The sequence below is a fragment of the Schistocerca piceifrons genome, chromosome 4 (assembly GCF_021461385.2).
Source record: "Schistocerca piceifrons isolate TAMUIC-IGC-003096 chromosome 4, iqSchPice1.1, whole genome shotgun sequence".
In the NCBI taxonomy this organism is placed as follows: Eukaryota; Metazoa; Arthropoda; class Insecta; order Orthoptera; family Acrididae; genus Schistocerca; species Schistocerca piceifrons.
This window is the reverse complement of record NC_060141.1, coordinates 300,777,808-300,797,952: the sequence shown is the minus strand read 5'-3', so window position 1 is coordinate 300,797,952 and position 20,145 is coordinate 300,777,808. Positions and strand designations below refer to the sequence as shown.

General features: G+C 40.5%; 1 protein-coding gene across 1 annotated transcript in view; it reads left to right on the top strand.

Moving 5' to 3' along the window:
- LOC124795805 (atrial natriuretic peptide receptor 1-like) overlaps positions 1 to 20,145 on the top strand; it is a gene marked incomplete at its 3' end in the record, with an annotated part of 376,775 nt that overhangs the window by 308,288 nt on the left and 48,342 nt on the right. Inside the window, exons 5-6 of the mRNA XM_047259887.1 lie at positions 13,226 to 13,324; positions 15,809 to 15,900. Coding sequence (XP_047115843.1) covers positions 13,226 to 13,324; positions 15,809 to 15,900 — 191 coding nt within the window. The remainder of the gene's footprint in view (positions 1 to 13,225; positions 13,325 to 15,808; positions 15,901 to 20,145) is intronic.

The following is a 20,145-nucleotide window of genomic DNA, read 5'->3' as shown; positions in this document are numbered from 1 at the left end:
CTGATGGGGGTGAGACGATGTGCCAGGCAGTCACCAGAGCATAGGACCCCAGGGCGGTGGGCACACACAGCACCCAATGACAGCAGGGGAGAGGAGTGTGCCATCATCATCTCTGCCTCATCATCAGCAGGCAAGCCCCAGTGCAAAGGCGACGACAGTGAGATGGCCTCAACAGAACCCCAGGCTGTGGCAATGGACCTGAGGCCAGAGACAGGCCAACAACCAGCATCCAGAAGCTAGAACCCCATGGCGCCACATGTGAAGGAGGCAGCCAAAAGAAAGTGGGTACATCCACAGCAGGTGACGATGAGCTTGAGGCAGAGGGCAGCGGGGCAGGGTGCAGTGATGGGGCTGCACCCATGAACCAGTAGCTTCTGGTGGCCAGTGTGGGCGCAACTGATAAAAGTGATGCACCAACAGCCCATCAGCCAGCCATAAGGATGTCACAGAGACGTCATCTTCGGTGGCAGACAATGGTCGCCAGTATCCACTTGGGTAGGCTACCAACACCTCGCACCCACATCTGCAATCACGGCACAAATTGGCCGGACGAAACTCATTGCAGCAGGTGTGGCACAGACTAAACAGGGTGGAGGAGTGCGAGTGGCTGCCAGCTGTGAAGCAACTCAGTCAGGTTCCACTCCCCCATAGGCGTGAAGTGATAGGTCCTCAGAAAATGGAGAAGGGCGTCATCTGGTGAATAATCCACAACAAACTTTTTTCATTTGGGACTTGAATTAGTCTGTCTTGCCCTTTGATTAATGGTGAAATGGTGGTGCCATAACATGACAAATACCTTAACTGGAACAAAACAATTGAAAGGTGTAAGAAACGAACTGAGGCCCATTATTGGAAACTAAGGTATAAGGCAACCCCTCAACAGAAAAATCCTCAAAAGCATACAACTTGTGACCTCAACCAATGACGACACACACTCTAGAATGTAAGGAAACCAGGGAAATGCACCCACATCAAAGAGCCAATAGGAATTCAAGAAGGAACCCACAAAGACTACATGAATTCGTTCTCATGGCTGGCGGGGAGAGAGCCAGGGGAACAGGTATGCCCTAGGAGCAGCCTGTTCTCAGGCACACTGCTCACGAGCCGCGACAAAATAGACAATTTCGCGAGCAGTCCCTGGCTAAAAGGTATGTCTCCTAGCTAAGAGTGTATTACACAGAACTCCCTAATGGCACAGGTGGAGAAGGGAAAGAACCCCGCGCCGTAACGCAGTGGGAATGGTTACTCTGGGAGATAGGTCTTCTGTGGACAACAGAAAAAAATCATCAAAAACAGAGAGGCGATGCCGTAAGGAAAAATAGTTGTGCAGAGGGTCCAAAGCCCGACCCAGCAGTTTATCCAGTCAGCTCTGTTGAACAAACCGAACCATGTGGCAGACAACCAGGTCGGTAGCAACAGCAGCTACTATGCACAAGCTCGTAATTGGGAAACTCTCAACCTGCGTTTCAGAATCAAGATAGAAGCAAAGTAATCCTTCACGATCCAAGACGGGATCAGAATCCACATGAAGGTGGGTCAAGGCATCCGCGTTGGCATGTTTAGAAGAAGGTCGAAAATGTGTTTCGTAATTGTAGCGAGATAAGAATAGAGCCCAGCGTTGTAGGTGATGTGCTGACTTGTCAAGCAAAGAAGTGTGAGGGTTAAACAAAGAAACCAAAGGTTTATAGTCAGTAATAAGCTGAAACTTAGAGCAAAAAAAAATCATGAAATTTCCGGAGAGCATAGACTATAGCAACAGCTTCTTTTTCCGCCTGACAATAAAGCTGCTGGATTGGAGTGAAAGATTTAGAGGTGAAAGCAGCAGGTCGTTCAGAGCTATCGGCATTTCAGTGCACTAGGATTGCGCTGATACTATGTGGCATGACTCGCCAAAACTATATGCTGGTCCAAAGATAACATAGCTAAACAAGGGGCCGAGAGTATTTTGGATTTCAACATTTGAAAAGCACGTTTGCAATCCGGCCTCCAGGAAATAGGTACATTCTTCTGTAACAAGGCATGCGATGACTAGGCCAAGGTGACTGTTCGCAGAAGGAATTTATGGTAGACGGCTATCTTCCCTAGGAAAGCTTGAAGCTCCTTCATGAGCGGGGGGCGGGGCATAGACGTAACAGCAGAGATGCGGTCTAGTAGAAGGCAAACCCCATCCCGCGAGACCTCGAACCACAAATAAACAATAGAAGGTTGAAAAACAGAGATTTAGCGAGTTACACCGTAAGCCTGTGGACTGCAAGACAAAAAGTCCGAAAATTTTTCAAGTGATAGGCCGTGGAGGAGCACGTGACAACAACATCCAGAAAATTAAAGCAGCCTGGGACAGGCATAGCCAATTGCTATAAAAATCGTTGGAAAACAGCAAGGGCAGTAGTCACACCAAAAGGAAGATGCATGTATTGAAAGATACCAAAGGAGTATTCAAACAAGAACTCTCTGAGACTCGTCGTCCACAGGAACCTGCAGATATGCATCAGGCAGATCAATTTTAGGAAAGTACTGGCCACCCGATATTTTCTCCAACATTTCCTCCTGGCGTATGAGAGGATATGCATCCATGATCGACTGCGTGTTGACAGTAATACTGAAGTCGCCACAGAAGCGAAGTTTCCCCAACAGCTTCCCAACTACAACCAATGCAAACGACCATTCACTAGCCATAACAGGTTGTACCGTCCCTAGGGATTTATGTTTAACCATTTCTGCTTTCACTTGATCTTTGAGGACGACGAAAACGAGGCCGAACCGTGGATTTCGAAGAAATATGAGCAGTGAAATTCGTATCACATCCTATAGTTTTCGAAAACAAGTCCGAAAACTCCTCACACAGTGTTTCCAATTAAGAATACGGTACCTGATTGGACCCAAAGTGAACTGCATCGGTGACAGAAAATCCAAATGCATGAAACGTGTCCATCCCGAACAAATTCTCAACACCAGCATCAGCAACAACCAAAAATTTAATGAAATGAACCACTGGCTTGTATGAGGCAGATGCTGTAAATTGTCCCAACAGCACAATGTTAAGTTTGTTATAAGTGACCAGCTGCTGCATCACCAGTGTCAACAGTGGCGAGCTTAAACTCACATAGGTTCTATCCATATCCTGTGCAACCTTTGGAGGACAAGACAGAAACAGAGGGCGCTGATGCTGGTGCTGTGGTGCTTGCAGTTGCTTGGGCCAGCCTTGGTCTGCTCAGCTCTGAGCCTGCATGTTTACCACTGCCACTGCTGCTTCATCATGCAAGTTCTCTGACGTCCTGGTGGGCATATCTTGTGACACTACTGCAACATCGCTGCATGTTTCAATTTGGTCACCTGCTGACCAAGGAACTTCAAAAGATTGTGCTATTTGCAAAACTTCTGCTATCAAGGGGTTTTCACAGAGTAAAGTCTTCTGGCACACTTTCTTGTCCAGAGAAAAACAGTTAATAGCATCATGCATCAGAGAGTCTGCATGAGAGTTATTGTGAGCATCAGTAATGAACTGATACTTACAGTTAGGGCCATGAAGTTCAGCTGCCTGGGCCCTACATGACTTGTTTAGTTTCTTGCGGTATCAGCTATGGCACAAATTCATTTGCAATGGTAGCTGGACAATAAACTGCACATGTGATCAAAAGCAAGAACAACTGGTTTGCACAAATTTGAGTCTGTCACACCAAAAGCCAAAAAATGCTGTCTGAGTCATTTTTATAAGCTTCACAATCATTGGATGAATCATTGTACAGGAAAAGTGGGTAGATGGATCAGTGAAATGGTATCCTGTCTGTTAATGGAAGCTGACAAAGAGGTCACTGCCAAAGTAAGCTGTTCAATCAGGGCTGGTACTACAGTGTCATAATGACTAAACCTGATGAAACTACACTTAAAGACTCTACATGCAGAGACCACACCGCTGGCATGCCTCTCACAGGCAGCCTCCAGTGACCAGCCACCACTAATACAGTTGGTGACAGGTTCAAACACATATGTGCAGTGACACCACACACAGCACACTCACACTCACATGTACTAGTAGCAGGATACAGCAAGGTCAAAGGAAGGCAAGGGCAGACAGGCTTAAATAGTAGCATGCCTAATAAAGCACTGCACTGTTCAAATCAATCTTCATGTTGGTGACAGATTATTTAGACATTGAGGGCTTCTGAACATGTCAGGGCTACAAGACTGAAAGACAAGCAGCTTGTATAAACTTAATCTGTGCACTGTATTAACAATAAACAATCATTACACTGCTTAATATTATAATTACTCAGGATAAATGTAAACCAGCAAATTAGACACAAAACAGCTACTCTGGAAAAATCTGTTTCTTCTTCAGTTATATTTAACAACCACCATTTATCCACTATTGGCAATTTTAAATTTAATTATGTTGGTATTTTACAAAGAAAATTGTTACCTACATCTGTAACAACAAAGGCCAGTTTACAATACACTATTACTTGTCATGGAACTATACAATGATTGTGACTAGTTACCATGTAGCTAACGGAAATGTTCTATCTTTGAACATAGACAATTAGATAATTTCTAAATGTAGAGGTTTATTAGGTACATTTTAATTTCTTTGGGATTAGTAGCATTCCTAATTTCATACTTTACTTTAGACAGGTATCTGATGAATACCTTTACACCAGGGTACTCCACTCTGAACACTAGGCACAGAGGCAAAAACTGCATCAAAATGATTGTCATGTCTTACTTTGTGATAGTGCAAATCAAAGTTCAGGCAGTATACCTCAGTTAGTGTGGTTCCAAGAGATAAAATACTTCAGAGGTTGAGGTATCTTTGTTCTCTTCTTACAACCATGGCAGGTCTCTCCAGGTCAAATTTGTGGGCCTTTGCAAATGAGCCATAAATTACAACTGAAGCAAGTAAACTGTTGTTAAAAAATTTGGTAAGAGTGTGTAGAAGAAGAAAAGTTTACATCCTATACTAATAAACCTATTAAATACAAAAATAGATCTTTAGTTTATTTGCTTAGCATGTGTGGTAAAGTTCTCTTTTTTATCTTAACCTATTCCTCAGATATCAGGTGCTTACATCCTAAGGACAAAACTGTACTTTGAATTTATTGTTAACATTAAATAACTGTATTCCATGCATTTATGAGACTGCTCTGTTTATCTACCTGAGTTCTGTTTTGCTTTTGCCACTGAACAATAAGAGCAGTTTTTATGTTTTGTCATTTTTCATTAAAATTATGAAAATGTCAACATGTAAAAAGAGCCACCTAGAAAGTTGCATAATTTTAGTCAAAAATGACAAAACATAAAAATTGTTTTTATTGATTTCATTTCTTAAACTTATGATGCCTCATACAATGTAAAGGGCACTAAGCTTATGTACTCTGTGCTTTCATTATGGCTCGTTAGTGAACCAGTCTCACTTCGTGTTCTGGTTTTGACTGATCTACATCACTTACTGTGTTTGACAAAAAATTTTGTTTGTCAATTTGTACAGATGTCATTATGCATCCACTTTAACTTCTTTTGTAAGAAGTTATATGTATTTCCTTTTGTTTAGTTGCTCTACTCATTTTCAACTAGTTGTATATATTATTACTTGTGTTGTTTTTGTATTTTTAATAGGTGCTCTGATGATGGGCTTTGCCCAAAACTAATCAACGCAATAAAGGATTTATTGCCATCTATATCTCCTTCATTTTGCCAGCCTATCAGCATTTTTAAAGTCATATTTATGTTGGCTGTGAGTATGGCTGCATACTTCCATCAAGACTGAGTCTAATCTACCAGAGTGATGCATTCATCATTTGTGTTCTGCATTGGGAAGATGCCCTACATGTACTGGATAGGACCAGTTATGGTTGTGCACTGCATGGTTAGTAGATACCTGAATGCAGTTTAATGGATTCCACTGTCATGTGATTGGCTATTATCATGTGAAAAAATGATGTCCTGCTTATAAATGACAAGAAGGGCTGGTACAGCAGTGCAGGGAGATATAAGTTCCTGTGTACACCCCAATGCACTGAATGGTGTGACAGTGTTGCCAGCTCCTTGTTTTCAAATAGGTGTTTTCAAAATGCATCCAATCTGATTTTGCTAAATAAAATTTTGTCTTGAATTCAGATGAGGATTTGCATGCTGAGCTACAAGTGTAGCTTTTTTTTTACCTGTATATGACCATACAACATAAAGTACATCAGACCTTTATATGATTCTTTTATAAGAACAACTACATGTGCCAATTGGTACAAGAGAAGTACAAGTAATTTAGAGAAGGTTGATCTGATGTGTGTGATTAAGTTGGCCAAAGATTGACATCAGTAGCAAGTGAAGAGTTTGTGCAGCAAATGAATCAAGCCTAGCCAGACATTAGTTTATAGTGTCTGAATTCACTTCATTCATTCATTCATTCGTTCACTCATTCACACATCACAAATCATACTCCATCTACATCTACATTTATACTCCGCAAGCCACCCAACGATGTGTGGCAGAGGGCACTTTACGTGCCACTGTCATTACCTCCCTTTTCTCTCGAAACCTGGACAGCAAGCTACACCACGAAGCAGAGCGCCTCTCTTGCAGAGTCTGCCGCTTGAGTTTGCTAAACATTTCCGTAGCACTATCACGGTTACCAAATAACCCTGTGATGAAACGCGCCGCTCTTCTTTGGATCTTCTCTATCTCCTCCCTCAACCCGATCTGGTACAGATCCCACACTGATGAGCAATACTCAAGTATAGGTCGAACGAGTGTTTTGTAAGCCACCTCCTTTGTTGATGGACTACATTTTCTAAGGACTCTCCCAATGAATCTCAACCTGGTACCCACCTTACCAACAATTAATTTTATATGATCACTCCACTTCAAATCGTTCCGCACACATACTCCCAGATATTTTACAAAAGTAACTGCTACCATTGTTTGTTCCGCTATCATATAATCATATAATAAAGGATCCTTCTTTCTATGTATTCGCAATACATTACATTTGTCTATGTTAAGGGTCAGTTGCCACTCCCTGCACCAAGTGCCTATCCGCTGCAGATCTTCCTGCATTTCGCTACAATTTTCTAATGTTGCAACTTCTCTGTATACTACAGCATCATCCGCGAAAAGCTGCATGGAACTTCTGACACTATCTACTAGGTCATTTATATACATTGTGAAAAGGAATGGTCCCATAACACTCCCCTGTGGCACGCCAGAGGTTACTTTAACGTCTGTAGATGTCTCTCCATTGATAACAACATGCTGTGTTCTGTTTGCTAAAAACTCTTCAATCCAGCCACACAGCTGGTCTGATATTCCGTAGGCTCTTACTTTGTTTATCAGGCGACAGTGCAGAACTGTATCGAATGCCTTCTGGAAGTCAAGGAAAATAGCATCTACCTGGGAGCCTGTATCTAATATTTTCTGGGTCTCATGAACAAATAAAGCGAGTTTGGTCTCACACGATCACTGTTTCCGGAATCCATGTTGATTCCTACAGAGAAGATTCTGGGTTTCCAAAAACAACATGATACTCGAGCAAAAAACATGTTCTAAAATTCTACAACAGATCGACGTCAGAGATATAGGTCTATAGTTTTGCGCATCTGCTCAACGACCCTTCTTGAAGACTGGGACTACCTGTGCTCTTTTTCAATCATTTGGAACCTTCCGTTCCTCTAGGTACTTGCGGTACACGGCTGTTAGAAGGGGGGCAAGTTCTTTCATGTACTCTGTGTAGAATTGAATTGGTATCCCGTCAGGTCCAGTGGACTTCCCTCTGTTGAGTGATTGCAGTTGCTTTTCTATTCCTTGGACACTTATTTCGATGTCAGCCATTTTTTAGTTTGTGTGAGGATTTAGAGAAGGAATTGCAGTGCGGTCTTCCTCTGTGAAACAGCTTTGGAAAAAGGTGTTTAGTATTTCAGCTTTACGCACGTCATCCTCTGTTTCAACGCCATCATCATCCCGGAGTGTCTGGATATACTGTTTCAAGCCACTTACTGATTTAATGTAAGACCAGAACTTCCTAGGATTTGCTGTCAAGTCGGTACATAGAATTTTACTTTCGAATTCACTGAACGCTTCATGCATAGCCCCCCTTACGCTAAATTTGACATTGTTTAGCTTCTGTTTGTCTGAGAGGTTTTGGCTGCATTTAAACTTGGAGTAAAGCTCTCTTTGCTTTTGCAGTAGTTTCCTAACTTTGTTGTTGAACCATGGTGGGTTTTTCCCGTCCCTCACAGTTTGACTCGGCACGTACCTGTCTAAAATGCATTTTACGATTGCCTTGAACTTTTTCCATAAACACTCAACATTGTCAGTGTCGGAATTTTCATTTTGATCTGTTAGGTAGTCTTAAATCTGCCTTCTATTACTCTTGCAAAATAGATAAACCTTCCTCCCTTTTTTTATATTCCTAATAACTTCCATATTCAGGGATGCTGCAACGGCCTTGTGGTCACTGGTTCCCTGTTCTGCACTTACAGAGTCGAAAAGTTTGGGTCTGTTTGTTATCAGTAGGTCCAAGATGTTATCTCCATGAGTTGGTTCTCTGTTTAATTGCTCGAGGTAATTTTTGGATAGTGCACTCAGTATAATGTCATTCGATGCTCTGTCCCTACCACCCGTCCTAAACATCTGAGTGTCCCAGTCTATATCTGGTAAATTGAAATCTCCACCTAAGACTATAACATGCTGAGAAAATTTATGTGAAATGTATTCCAAATTTTCTCTCAGTTGTTCTGCCACTAATGCTGCTGAGTCGGGAGGTCAGTAAAAGGAGCCAATTATTAACCTAGCTCGGTTGTTGAGTGTAACCTCCACCCATAATAATTCACAGGAACTATCCACTTCTACTTCACTACAGGATAAACTACTACTAACAGTGACAAACACGTCACCACCAGTTGCATGCAATCTATCCTTTCTAAACACCGTCTGTACGTTTGTAAAAATTTCGGCAGAATTTATCTCTGGCTTCAGCAAGCTTTCAGTACCTATAACGATTTCAGCTTCGGTGCTTTCTAGCAGTGCTTGAAGTTCCGGTACTTTACCAATGCAGCTTAGACAGTTTAAAATTACAATACCGATTGCTGCTTGGTCCCCGCATGTCCTGACTTTGCCCCGCACCCTTTGAGGCTGTTGCCCTTTCTGTACTTGCTCAAGACCATCTAACCTAAAAAACAGCACAGTCCACGCCACACAACCCCTGCTACCCATGTAGCCGCTTGCTGCGTGTAGTGGACTCCTGACCTATCCAGCAGAACCCGAAACCCCACCACCCTATGGCGCAAGTCGAGGAATCTGCAGCCAACACGGTCGCAGAACCGTCTCAGCCTCTGATTCAGACCCTCCACTCGGCTCTGTACCAAATGTCCGCAGTCAGTCCTGTTGACAATGCTGCAGATGGTGAGCTCTGCTTTCATCCCGCTAGCGAGACTGGCAGTCTTCACCAAATCAGATAGCCGTCGGAAGCCAGAGAGGATTTCCTCTGATCCATAGTGACACACATCATTGGTGCCGACATGAGCGACCACCTGCAGATGGGTGCACCCTGTACCCTTCATGGCATCTGGATGACCCTTTCCACATCTGGAATGACTCCCCCTGGTATGCACACGGAGTGCACATTGGTTTTCTTCCCCTCTCTTGCTACTATATCCCTAAGGGGCCCCATCACGCGCCTGACATTGGAGCTCCCAACTACCAGTAAGCCCACCCTCTGCGACCGCCTGGATCTTGCAGACTGAGGGGCAACCTCTGGAACAGGACAAGCAGCCATGTCTGGCCGAAGATCAGTATCAGCCTGAGACAGAGCCTGAAACCGGTTCGTCAGACAAACTGGAGAGGCCTTCCGTTCAGGCCCCCGGAATGTCTTTCGCCCCCTGCCACACCTCGAGATGACCTCCCACTCTACCACAGGTGAGGGATCAGCCTCAATGTGGGCAGTATCCCGGGCAGCCACAGTCGATCGGGGGATGCGTGGGACGAGCTGGCCGTCCCCGACAAACCCCCATCCGGACCCTCACAGTGATGCCCATTGGCAACAGCCTGAAGCTGGGAGCGAAGGGATGCCAACTCAGCCTGCATCCGACCACAGCAGTTGCAGTCCCTATCCATGCTAAAAACTGTTGTGCAAAGAATTTCTGAACTAATCTACAGAGAGCACAAACAATTCGACACAAAATTTAAACGGTTATTAAAATACAAGATTGCCTAGTAAATGCAGTAATGCTGCTACTTGCGCACTGCTGACACTGCTCGGCGGCGGAAGGAGACTACACGATTTTACACTATTCAGGTACTAAAATGCGGTACTACAACTCTCTAATACTATAATACGCCCGAAATTTATGAATTAAACAATGAAATTACCAAAAACACGCAAATAAATTAAGAATTAAACTATGTAACAAGTAAGTGAGCTAGGAGTATACGACTTTCTGCTGGCAGCTGCTTATCCTACGGTGGCAGGGAGCACACTGGCTGTGACCAACCGACAATCAGTCAATCATTCACTCATACTTTGCATTCATAAATCCCATCATGAAGGACTGAATTTCAAAGATGAGGAGTGAATCAAGCCATACTGTAACAGCAGGCCACTTCTGTAAAGTATATTAAAAATCAGTTGCAAATAGCGTTAATCCAACATTTCTGTAATCATCAATGTAACTGATGAATGTCTTCCCAAATATTTTCAGGTAAGTGTATGTCAGTACAATTACAGTGACTCTAACTTTGTGCATAATGGGAACCCAAAATGTTGAATAGTGAGTAGAATACTTAGCAGTTGTGCTCAGTGTTAACATTTCTACTGTGTTACTAAGATTACAGTGAGGAATTCATCAACAAAAGAATCCTTACAATGAAACATTAATTTCTTTCTACTCTTCTGAAGTAAAACAGCAAGCACAGCAGTCCATGTATCCCCCTTCTCCTAACATGCCAAAAAATTACAAGAATTACAAAAAGAATGTGGCTATATTCATTTAGAATGAGAATGGTGTTGTTTTTTGTTGACTTCAAGCAAACATGGACAGTAATCAATGAAACTGTATATTTTGAGACATTGATGAGGTTGTGTGGATCCATTTCAAAAAAAAGGAAGTGTATTGTTTTATTACATGGCACCTTACTATATGTTGGTCATCATCTCAACAAATTCTTTCACTAATAAAAGAAAGGTAACTGATGACTTCCCCAACCACAAAGATTTTACATACATAATTTTCCAGGGTTGAGAAAGTGGCTGGATTGACAAAATGTCATCGCACATATGGAATTGCACGGTGTTGTGATGATGATGCAATACAGACAAGTAGAAATGTTTTGCAGAAGGGACAAGAAATTTGTCACACCATTATGGCACATGTCTCAGTTGCAATGGTGATTACGTTGAAAAATAATTGAAACATGTACATACTGTACCTTTCTGATATTCCCACTTGTTTTGATTTCCATTGATATTTGTGTGTGAAGTAAAGATAGTTGTCATATTATCTTTCTCATTATATAACATACTATCAGAATTATATTCTCTCCCTGTATATCTGTAACAGCTACACAAATTTGTTTTTGGGTAAGTTTCACCTTAAGCAAAAAATTGGTTTTTCCTCTTTTGTACCCAGACATGTTTTGCTGAAGTTATAGTATCGTCATTGGGCTTTCTGTTTTCTTTCTATTACATAACACGAAAAAATTGCTTTTCATTATCTGTAGGTCTACATATAGAATTTCAGTTTTTAAGTAAAGTATTGGCATTTTATATGTTATAAAATATATATTGTATACTACATGAACTACATGAATTTTTCACAAAAAACTGGACTACTGATATCTTATGAAAAAATCAAATATATGGAAAGACAGCAAATCCCCTTTAACCACAAAACATGGTAAAATTGCACAACTCTGCCATTTTAAATACCTCAGAAAAACTATACAGTCCTCAGGATTAAACTGAATCGCCAGTGAACAAAAAATCACCAAGCTCCAGAAGATGCACGAGCTAACATGGATGCATTACAACAAGAATTGTATTTCAACTGATGCAAAATTAAGGCACTATAGAACAGCAATTCTTCCAGACGCAATCTACACAGCTGAAACAATGGTGATTGATGGTCATTCAAAAATTAGAGTAATCGAAAAGCAGGAAAGAAAAATTCTCATGAAGATTGATGGGGCAATCAACAAAAATGGCATTTGTATGAAGAGACCACAAAATGAGCTCTATATAAAGACCAACACAGTAACAGGTGAAAACAGAAAACGCTGAGCCAAATTTTATACACATACCTCAGGATGGAAGACTCCAGAACAGCAAGGAAACTTTTTAATATTATAACAATGCAGCAGATAAACATAAAAAATCTCAAAGACTGCACTGAGTGCCTGAATAAAGTCACAAGTGTGAAGTTTGAAGAAAGAACATCACACCAGCCTGGTAAAAAATGGACGGAAGAACAGAAGAAGGAGAATTCTGTGAGGATGAAGAGTCTTTGGGTAGCAAAGAAGAAAAACATCCGGAGGTGAAATTATGAATTCAAGTTCAATCGCTCTCCTAAAGGTGAACAATCATAATAATAACAATCATAATAATAATAATAATAATAATAATAATAATAATAATAATGATAATGTATATTGCTTAGACATATATAAAAATTGTTTTGTTTTCAAACTTGTGAATCCTTTACTTAAAAACTTAGATTCTATATGTACAACTACTAAAAAGCAATTTTCCTGTTATTTAATAGAGAAAAAAACATTGATGATGCTGTAACTGCAACTAAATATATCTGGGTCAATACTAAGAAAAAATTTTGTTTTGTCCAGCTGGAACCTACCCAGGAATAAATTTATTTATAAGCAAACATGGCTACAAGTGTGAGCTTCAATCTCAAGATGAGTTATACCAAAATTGTCACTTGTCATCTTGACAGACAATTTATTTATTGTACAAGTTTAAAAACGTATACAACTGCTGCCAGGTGACATAATATCACTGTTTATAACAGTCATATTTCTGTTTTACTTTAGTTGTATTGTGATCTCAAATTTATCTGACTGAGTGTTATTGCGATATAATGTTTGACCAAGCTACAGGTGACACACATTATACTGTTGGGCAGTAGTGGTTCTAAAATAACTACCTAAACTTTCTGTCCATCTGACAGTATCAGTGTACCAAATCAACATTTTTCAATATTAATCAAACAGGGACTTTTATTGACAGGTCCATGTGTTGCTGGTGTTGTGGGTCACAAGATGCCTCGCTACTGCCTCTTTGGTGACACTGTCAACACTGCTTCACGTATGGAGTCCCATGGCCTTCGTAAGTAACACAGATTAAAGTATACTATTCAGATTATTGATGTACATTAAGGTTGCTTATAAACTGAAAGATTTTTCATGAACACCAACACAAAAATCATCTAATTTTTGGTTCTATTATCTTACATTCTCTGTTACAAGTTTTCCATATTCAAACATTTATATTTGTTTAGTTTTTATACACAAAGGAATAACTCAAAAATGAATGACACTGGTCTGCACCTCCATCGCAATGATACAAAGTCAGAGACCAATAAAACTTTATCACTTGCCTAATGTCAGTATTTTCTTCAACCATAGCACGTCACATTAACAACTTCTGCAGGCTACAGCATTGAATGAAATGAACTTTGTATTTATACATGTGGATGACATTCTGGATCATTTCAATTTGTGTTCAGAATTCACCAGAACTGCCAACTGGATGAACAGCATGAGCATATTTCCGAGTAAAATAATAACATGACAGTTATATAAAGAGGCCGGGAAAGAAATTGTGTGAGAGGAGCCATTTCATGGAATGAGATATGAAATTATATCAAAGTTTGTCACAAAGATGAGCACTTAAGCCTTCCAAAAGATGTCCTTTGGAGGAATTTACAGCTGACAGACAATAACACAAAATACAAATGTATCATATTCCACAGCCAGTGTAAATCATATTAAAACAATTAGGTCACACAAAAACAAATAAACTTATCAAGCAGAACATTATGACCACCAACCTACTATCGGTATAAACCCATTCAGGCAATAGCAGTGTCACCTGATTAGGAATGACTGCTAGTCAGACACATACACACACTGGGCATGTAGTATCAGTATCCATGTATAGAATGGGGAAGGCACACAATCTATTTGAGTTTGTCCGAGGGCAGACTGTGATGTCCTGGAGGCTTGGCATGACTATTTTGGAAACTGCGCTACTTGTTGGCTGTTCAAGGAGTGCTGTGATGAGCATTTTCAATATGTGGTGAAACCAGGGTGAAACTACATCCACACATCATGGTGTTTGGTGGCCAGCCCTCATTACAAATGTCAGACATCATAGGCAGAGCAGACTGTAAATAAAACAGGAAAAGAAGCGAACTGTGGCAGAACTAAAATCAGATTTTAATGTTGTGCAGAGTGCAAGTGCGTCTGAAAACACAGTGCACAAAACATTCCTAACAATGGGCCTCTGCAGCCGACAGCCCATGCATCTGCCAAATTAACACCACATTATTAGCAACTATGAGTGAAATGGACACATGACCATCAGTACTGAATGCTGTTGCAGTGGCAGAGCACTGCATGGTCTGGTGAGTCCTGATACCTTCTTCATCATGCCAATAGGAGGACACAAATCCATTGTCTTACAGGGAAACAGCTCCTGGACGCCTGTACTGCAGTAGGTGACAAACTGGTGGTGGCTCCTTTATGCTCAGGGGAACATTCATTCACATGGGCATCCATGGATCCAGTGGAGCTCATGCAAGGCACCATGATGGCCAAGGAGTATTGTACAGTGGTTGCAGACTACATACATCTCTTCATTACAATCATGTTTTCCAATGGCAGCAGAATTTTTCAACTAGACAGTGCACCATGTCACAAGGCCAGGAATGTGATACAGTGGTTCAAGGAACAGTGGCAAGCTACAATTGACGTGCTGGCCCCCCATCTTGCCAGACATGAACCCAATTGAAAATATCTGGGATGTGATTAAATGTGGAGTCATAGCTCATCCCTCCCCCCCCCTCCCCCCCCCCCCAAATTTACAGGAATTAGGCAAGACCTTATTACCATATTGCCTCCATATCATTATGTGTTACTGCTGTTACCCACGCCAAAGGTAGATATAGCAGCTATTGGGTAGGTGGTCATAATGTTCTGGCTGATCAGTGTATGTCATAGAGCCAGTTTCAATCATTTCAAAACCCTAATGGGTGTATTGACACACCTCATAAAATACTTAAAATACTAGAATACTAAAATAAGCACTGTTTCAGTCATGCTTCAGCTGTCTTCTTCAGGATATAGAATGATTTAGCTGGAAAATGGGAGTGAGGGTTTTGGTGGAAAGGGGTGCTTCAATACATTGCACTTCTAACAGTGTCATCAAATCACTGACATAAATTAATAACTACATAAGGGTTTTAATGAGAAGCACACACAATGTTTTCTGCTCTTCCATGGTCATTCATTGTGCTCTACTCAGTGTACACCCATGCTACTGTTCTGTAATTTTTATCACTTGCTTTCTACACTTTACTTTAAATATATTTTAAGAATGATACAATTTTGGTATTACCTTCATAACATGTTGCAGACTGAAGTATTATTTTTTATATTTTCTATGATACTTGCCAAACTGATTTAAATAAAGAGATGTGTTGCATCTCTGGGTGATGAATTAATGAAAATCTTGATTTATGTGTTTGTTCAGTTTGATATCGATACCAGCTCAAATTGTCCTAATAAATTTAATTGTTGCTTGTTTCAGCTCTAAAGATCCATGTAAGCCCTAGCACTAAGGCAATTCTCGACACTTTTGATACGTTTGAATTGGAGCTAAGAGGCGAAATTGAGATAAAGGTACGCATGGCTTTCTGTTCAAAAGTCATCAGAATTTGTTAATTATATCAAATAGTTGTTTTACATGGTCCAGTCAAATTAGTGTGATCACCACTTATGATTGGCACCAATGTGCAATAACCACTCACAGACAGCAGGTGGCAGAGCTAGCAGTGGAGGGTATATAAAGCATTTCAAGGAGGTGGGGGGGGGGGGGGGGGGGGGCAGGCAGCAGAAAAAAACAGTGCAGTCATTGTCATCACCCAAAAGAACATGATCATTCACTTTCAGGCCATGGGAGGAAGCATTTCTGAAATGGCTAAGTTTCTATACTGTTCACTTGTTGCTGTGTTTAAAGTATGTTTTGCATGGCAAAATGGTGCTATACAAAACTGGCACCAAGGCAATTGTGGTACACCATGGACCATAGGTGACAGGAGTGGATGATGGCTGCAGAGATGAATATGGTCAAACAGATGTGCAACTGTTTAGCAACTGACTGCCTAGATGAACCAACAGGCTACCAACAGTTTCTCCTCAATGACCATCCAGCAAGTATCACTACATACAGGCCTCCACAGCAGGTGCCTTGTTCATATACCCATCCACTGAGTGGCAACAAGTGGCCTTTGCAGATGAATCACATTTTTTGCTCCCTTGGACAGATGGCCATTGGATTGTTGGAAGGGTCCAGGCTGGAGGAGGAAGCATTATGATCTGGAGAATGTTGTCATGGAATTTCCTGGTTGACCTTATCAATCTGGAATGCACAATGTATCAACACAAGTATACATCTATTCAAGTGGACCATGTCAACCCCTACAAGCAGTTTGTTTTTCCTTGATATGATGGCATCTACCAGCAGGACAATGCAAAATGTATGTGCACGGTATGAAGAGTTCTGGGATGAGTTTACAACACTCCCTTGGCCACCAAACTCCCTGGATTTAAACCCAGTTAAGATTCTATGGGACTACCTCGTTCAGACTGTTTATGGCATGAATCCTCAACTGAGAATTCTAGCACACCTGGCTGCAGCACTGGGGTCAGCTTGGTTCCACATCTCTATCAGTACCTTTGAGAACTCCACTCACTCTCTTAATGTGTGTCTCTCAGTGATCCACACTGCAAAATGTGGTTATTCAGGCTTTTGACAGGTGGTCATATTAATATGATTGGACAGCATATTTCTGACGCTTTTCTTTTCTGAGTCATTAGTCTTCTGACTGGTTTGATATGGCCCACCATGAATTCCTCTCCTGCGCCAAACTCCTCATCTCAGAGTAGTACTTGCAATCTATGTCCTCAATTATTTGCTGGATGTATTCCAATCTCTGTCTTCCTCAACAAATGTCCTACCGTCTTGTCCCTTCTCCTTGTCAGTGTTTTCCACATATTCTTTTCTTCTTTGATTCTGCACAGAATGTCCTCATTCCTTACCATACAAGTCCACCTAATTTTCAGCATTCATCTGTAGTACCACATCTCAAATGCTTTGATTTTCTTCTGCTCCAGTTTTGCGCACAATCCATGTTTCACTACCACACAATGCTGTGCTCCAAACTTCCTCAAATAAGGTCTATGTTTGATAATAGAAGACTTCTCTTGGCCAGAAATGCCCTTTTTGCCAGTGCTAGTCTGCTTTTGATGTCCTCCTTGTTCCATCTTTCATTGGTTATTTTGTTGCCTAGGTAATAGAATTCCTAAAAATTAATCTGCTTCATGACCATCAATCCTGATATTAAGTTTCTCATTAACTCCAACTTCTCATTATTTCCATATTTCTTCAATTTACTCTCAGTCCACATTCTGTACTCATTAGACTGTTCATTCCATTCAGCAAATCCTGTAATTATTCTTCACCTCCATCAGAATAGCAATGTTATCATAAAATTCAATAATTGATATCCTTTCACCTGAGTATTGTAATCAAATAAATGTTCAGTTTTTGGTAAGTATGCTTACAATGCGAAGAGAAGCAGATCTGTAACTGAACTATCAGATTATCTGTCTGCCATGTAGAGGACACTAAGATTAGCCCCCACAAACTCCAAAGAGTATTCTAACGTGCAACGTCTAGTATGGTGATCAGGCAGCCTCATGAGGACAACTTTGGAACTACTGTATTGAATAAGCAGCTATGGTCTAAAAACCTGGCATTAACAATTTTATGAGCCCTTCCAGTAAAACTTAGGGAAGAAAATAAAGCTATTTCTTGCATTTCATTGTCCTACGAGGACAATAATAGTTTTACAAGGTTAACAAATATTTAAAATACCACAAACAGAACTATTGCTGGTAGCAGCACAGCTTCATGTCACACTGTGGTACTCTGTCTGGATACCAGTATTAACATTGTTTTTATGTATTAGTGAGAAGCCTGAAAATGATGCATACCAGACTATCACACCTGATCCTTTAATTCTAATTTACTCACGATATCTCTATGTAATCCTGATGTTCTTGAAGATACTGACTCATTTTGCAATAACACGTTGTGCTTACCAGACTATCACACCTGATCCTTTAATTCTAATTTACTCACTATATTGCTATGTAATCCTAATGTTCTCGAAGATACTGACTCATTTTGCAATAACATGTTGTGCAGATCTCTCTGCTCTTTCTTAAAACAGCCCTGGTATCTTACATACTTTCTCAAGAATATTTCCTATCTTACATCCAGAAATTTCTAATTGATTATCCTCTTAAGCCCTCTCTTCTGTCCATTCATTGCAGCCTACATCCATGAATCTTAATGGAAATTCTGTCTTATTTACTTATGTGATCTACAAAAGATACCATACGCTTACCTTCCATTTGAAGCAAAACACCATTTTGAAAAATTATGTTAATATCTGTTCCATTTGAAAGATCTGTATGTACCAATAAGTATACATTTAACCAAGGGATGGTAAGAAATTGAAAATCTAAAGTACAACTATCTATGCTGAGTAGCAAAATAGTGTCCTATTTTACAGCCTTGATTAACTTCCCAGTTGCCCCAATGACTCTTGATTGTGACTGGCCTAGTTAATAGTTTTATCTTTATATTTTCTTTCTTCCTTCCTGTCTTTCTGGTGCCCTATATCCACAGCCAGATACCAGATTAAGACTGATATGGTACTTCCCCAATTTGGTGGCGAACCATCCACATCTGTATATACACTACAATAATTGCGACTGAGTTGTCTCTCCCAAAGGTATTTTAAAGCTACTCCAACCCTCCTCTCCCCCTCCCCCCCCCCAACCTCTCCCATCACCTTCTCCCCCCCTCACTGCCCTCCACCCCACCCCAGAAAGGAATCTGTATACCATTTCTGTCTATGTCTAGCATAGCATAATCACATTGTCAAATTTTATATCATTTCCAAAGTGTTTGTGCATCAAGTACCTGAGGCAAAGCATGAGAACTAGCTATTCACCTCAGTGCATGTGGAAAACTGCCTAAAATACCACATCCAGGCTGGTCAGAGCACCACCTCCCTAGACAATGCTTCTATTTCATCCCTTGAATGCTCTCTGCTAACATTTTGCACTGAATAATTTCTCTCACCATCAGATTCTTCCATTGCTTAAATACAATTCCCTTGACACTTCCTTCACATTGTGCTTGCTAGATCATAATTCAGTAAATTTAGTGGTATTATTTGTCTTAGTAGTCTCTGCAAGTTTTCTAAATGCATTACAGCAGTTTTAATACCCAATTTATTATCCAAGTACTTAATTTTGTTCACCTATAACTGACAAAAGGATTTTGTACTTCTTTTATGAGGATCAAACTTCCAGCCATCCCAAAACTGACTCAAAATAGTCTGCTGTTTTTCTTTCAGTTAAAATTACCCCAATAATCTGTTCCTAACCTGAGCTACTGTTTCACATGAGTTGGCCACATCAGCAGTAGTATACTTGAAACAAAATCTAATTACACTAAATTAAAAATACAATTATACATAAAGTCTATGAATTACAATAATTAATATTATATCAACTCACATTCATTTTCCTTGTTTTGATGTCAATATTGCCAGCTGCTAAAATGTGAGAGTAGTTCTTATGCAGAGCTCTGTTTGGGAGGTTCTAGGTGAGAGCTAGTAAAAATTCTTACATATGTAGAAGTCATACAGAGGTCATGGAAAAAACTGTTTAAACTGAAAAAAGGAAATCCTTCAATTACCATATGTTGTCATCAATTCTGTGTGAACGATGGACAGCAAAGTGGAAAATGTAATGAATAGATGATACATGCAACTGTAGCTTTGATTG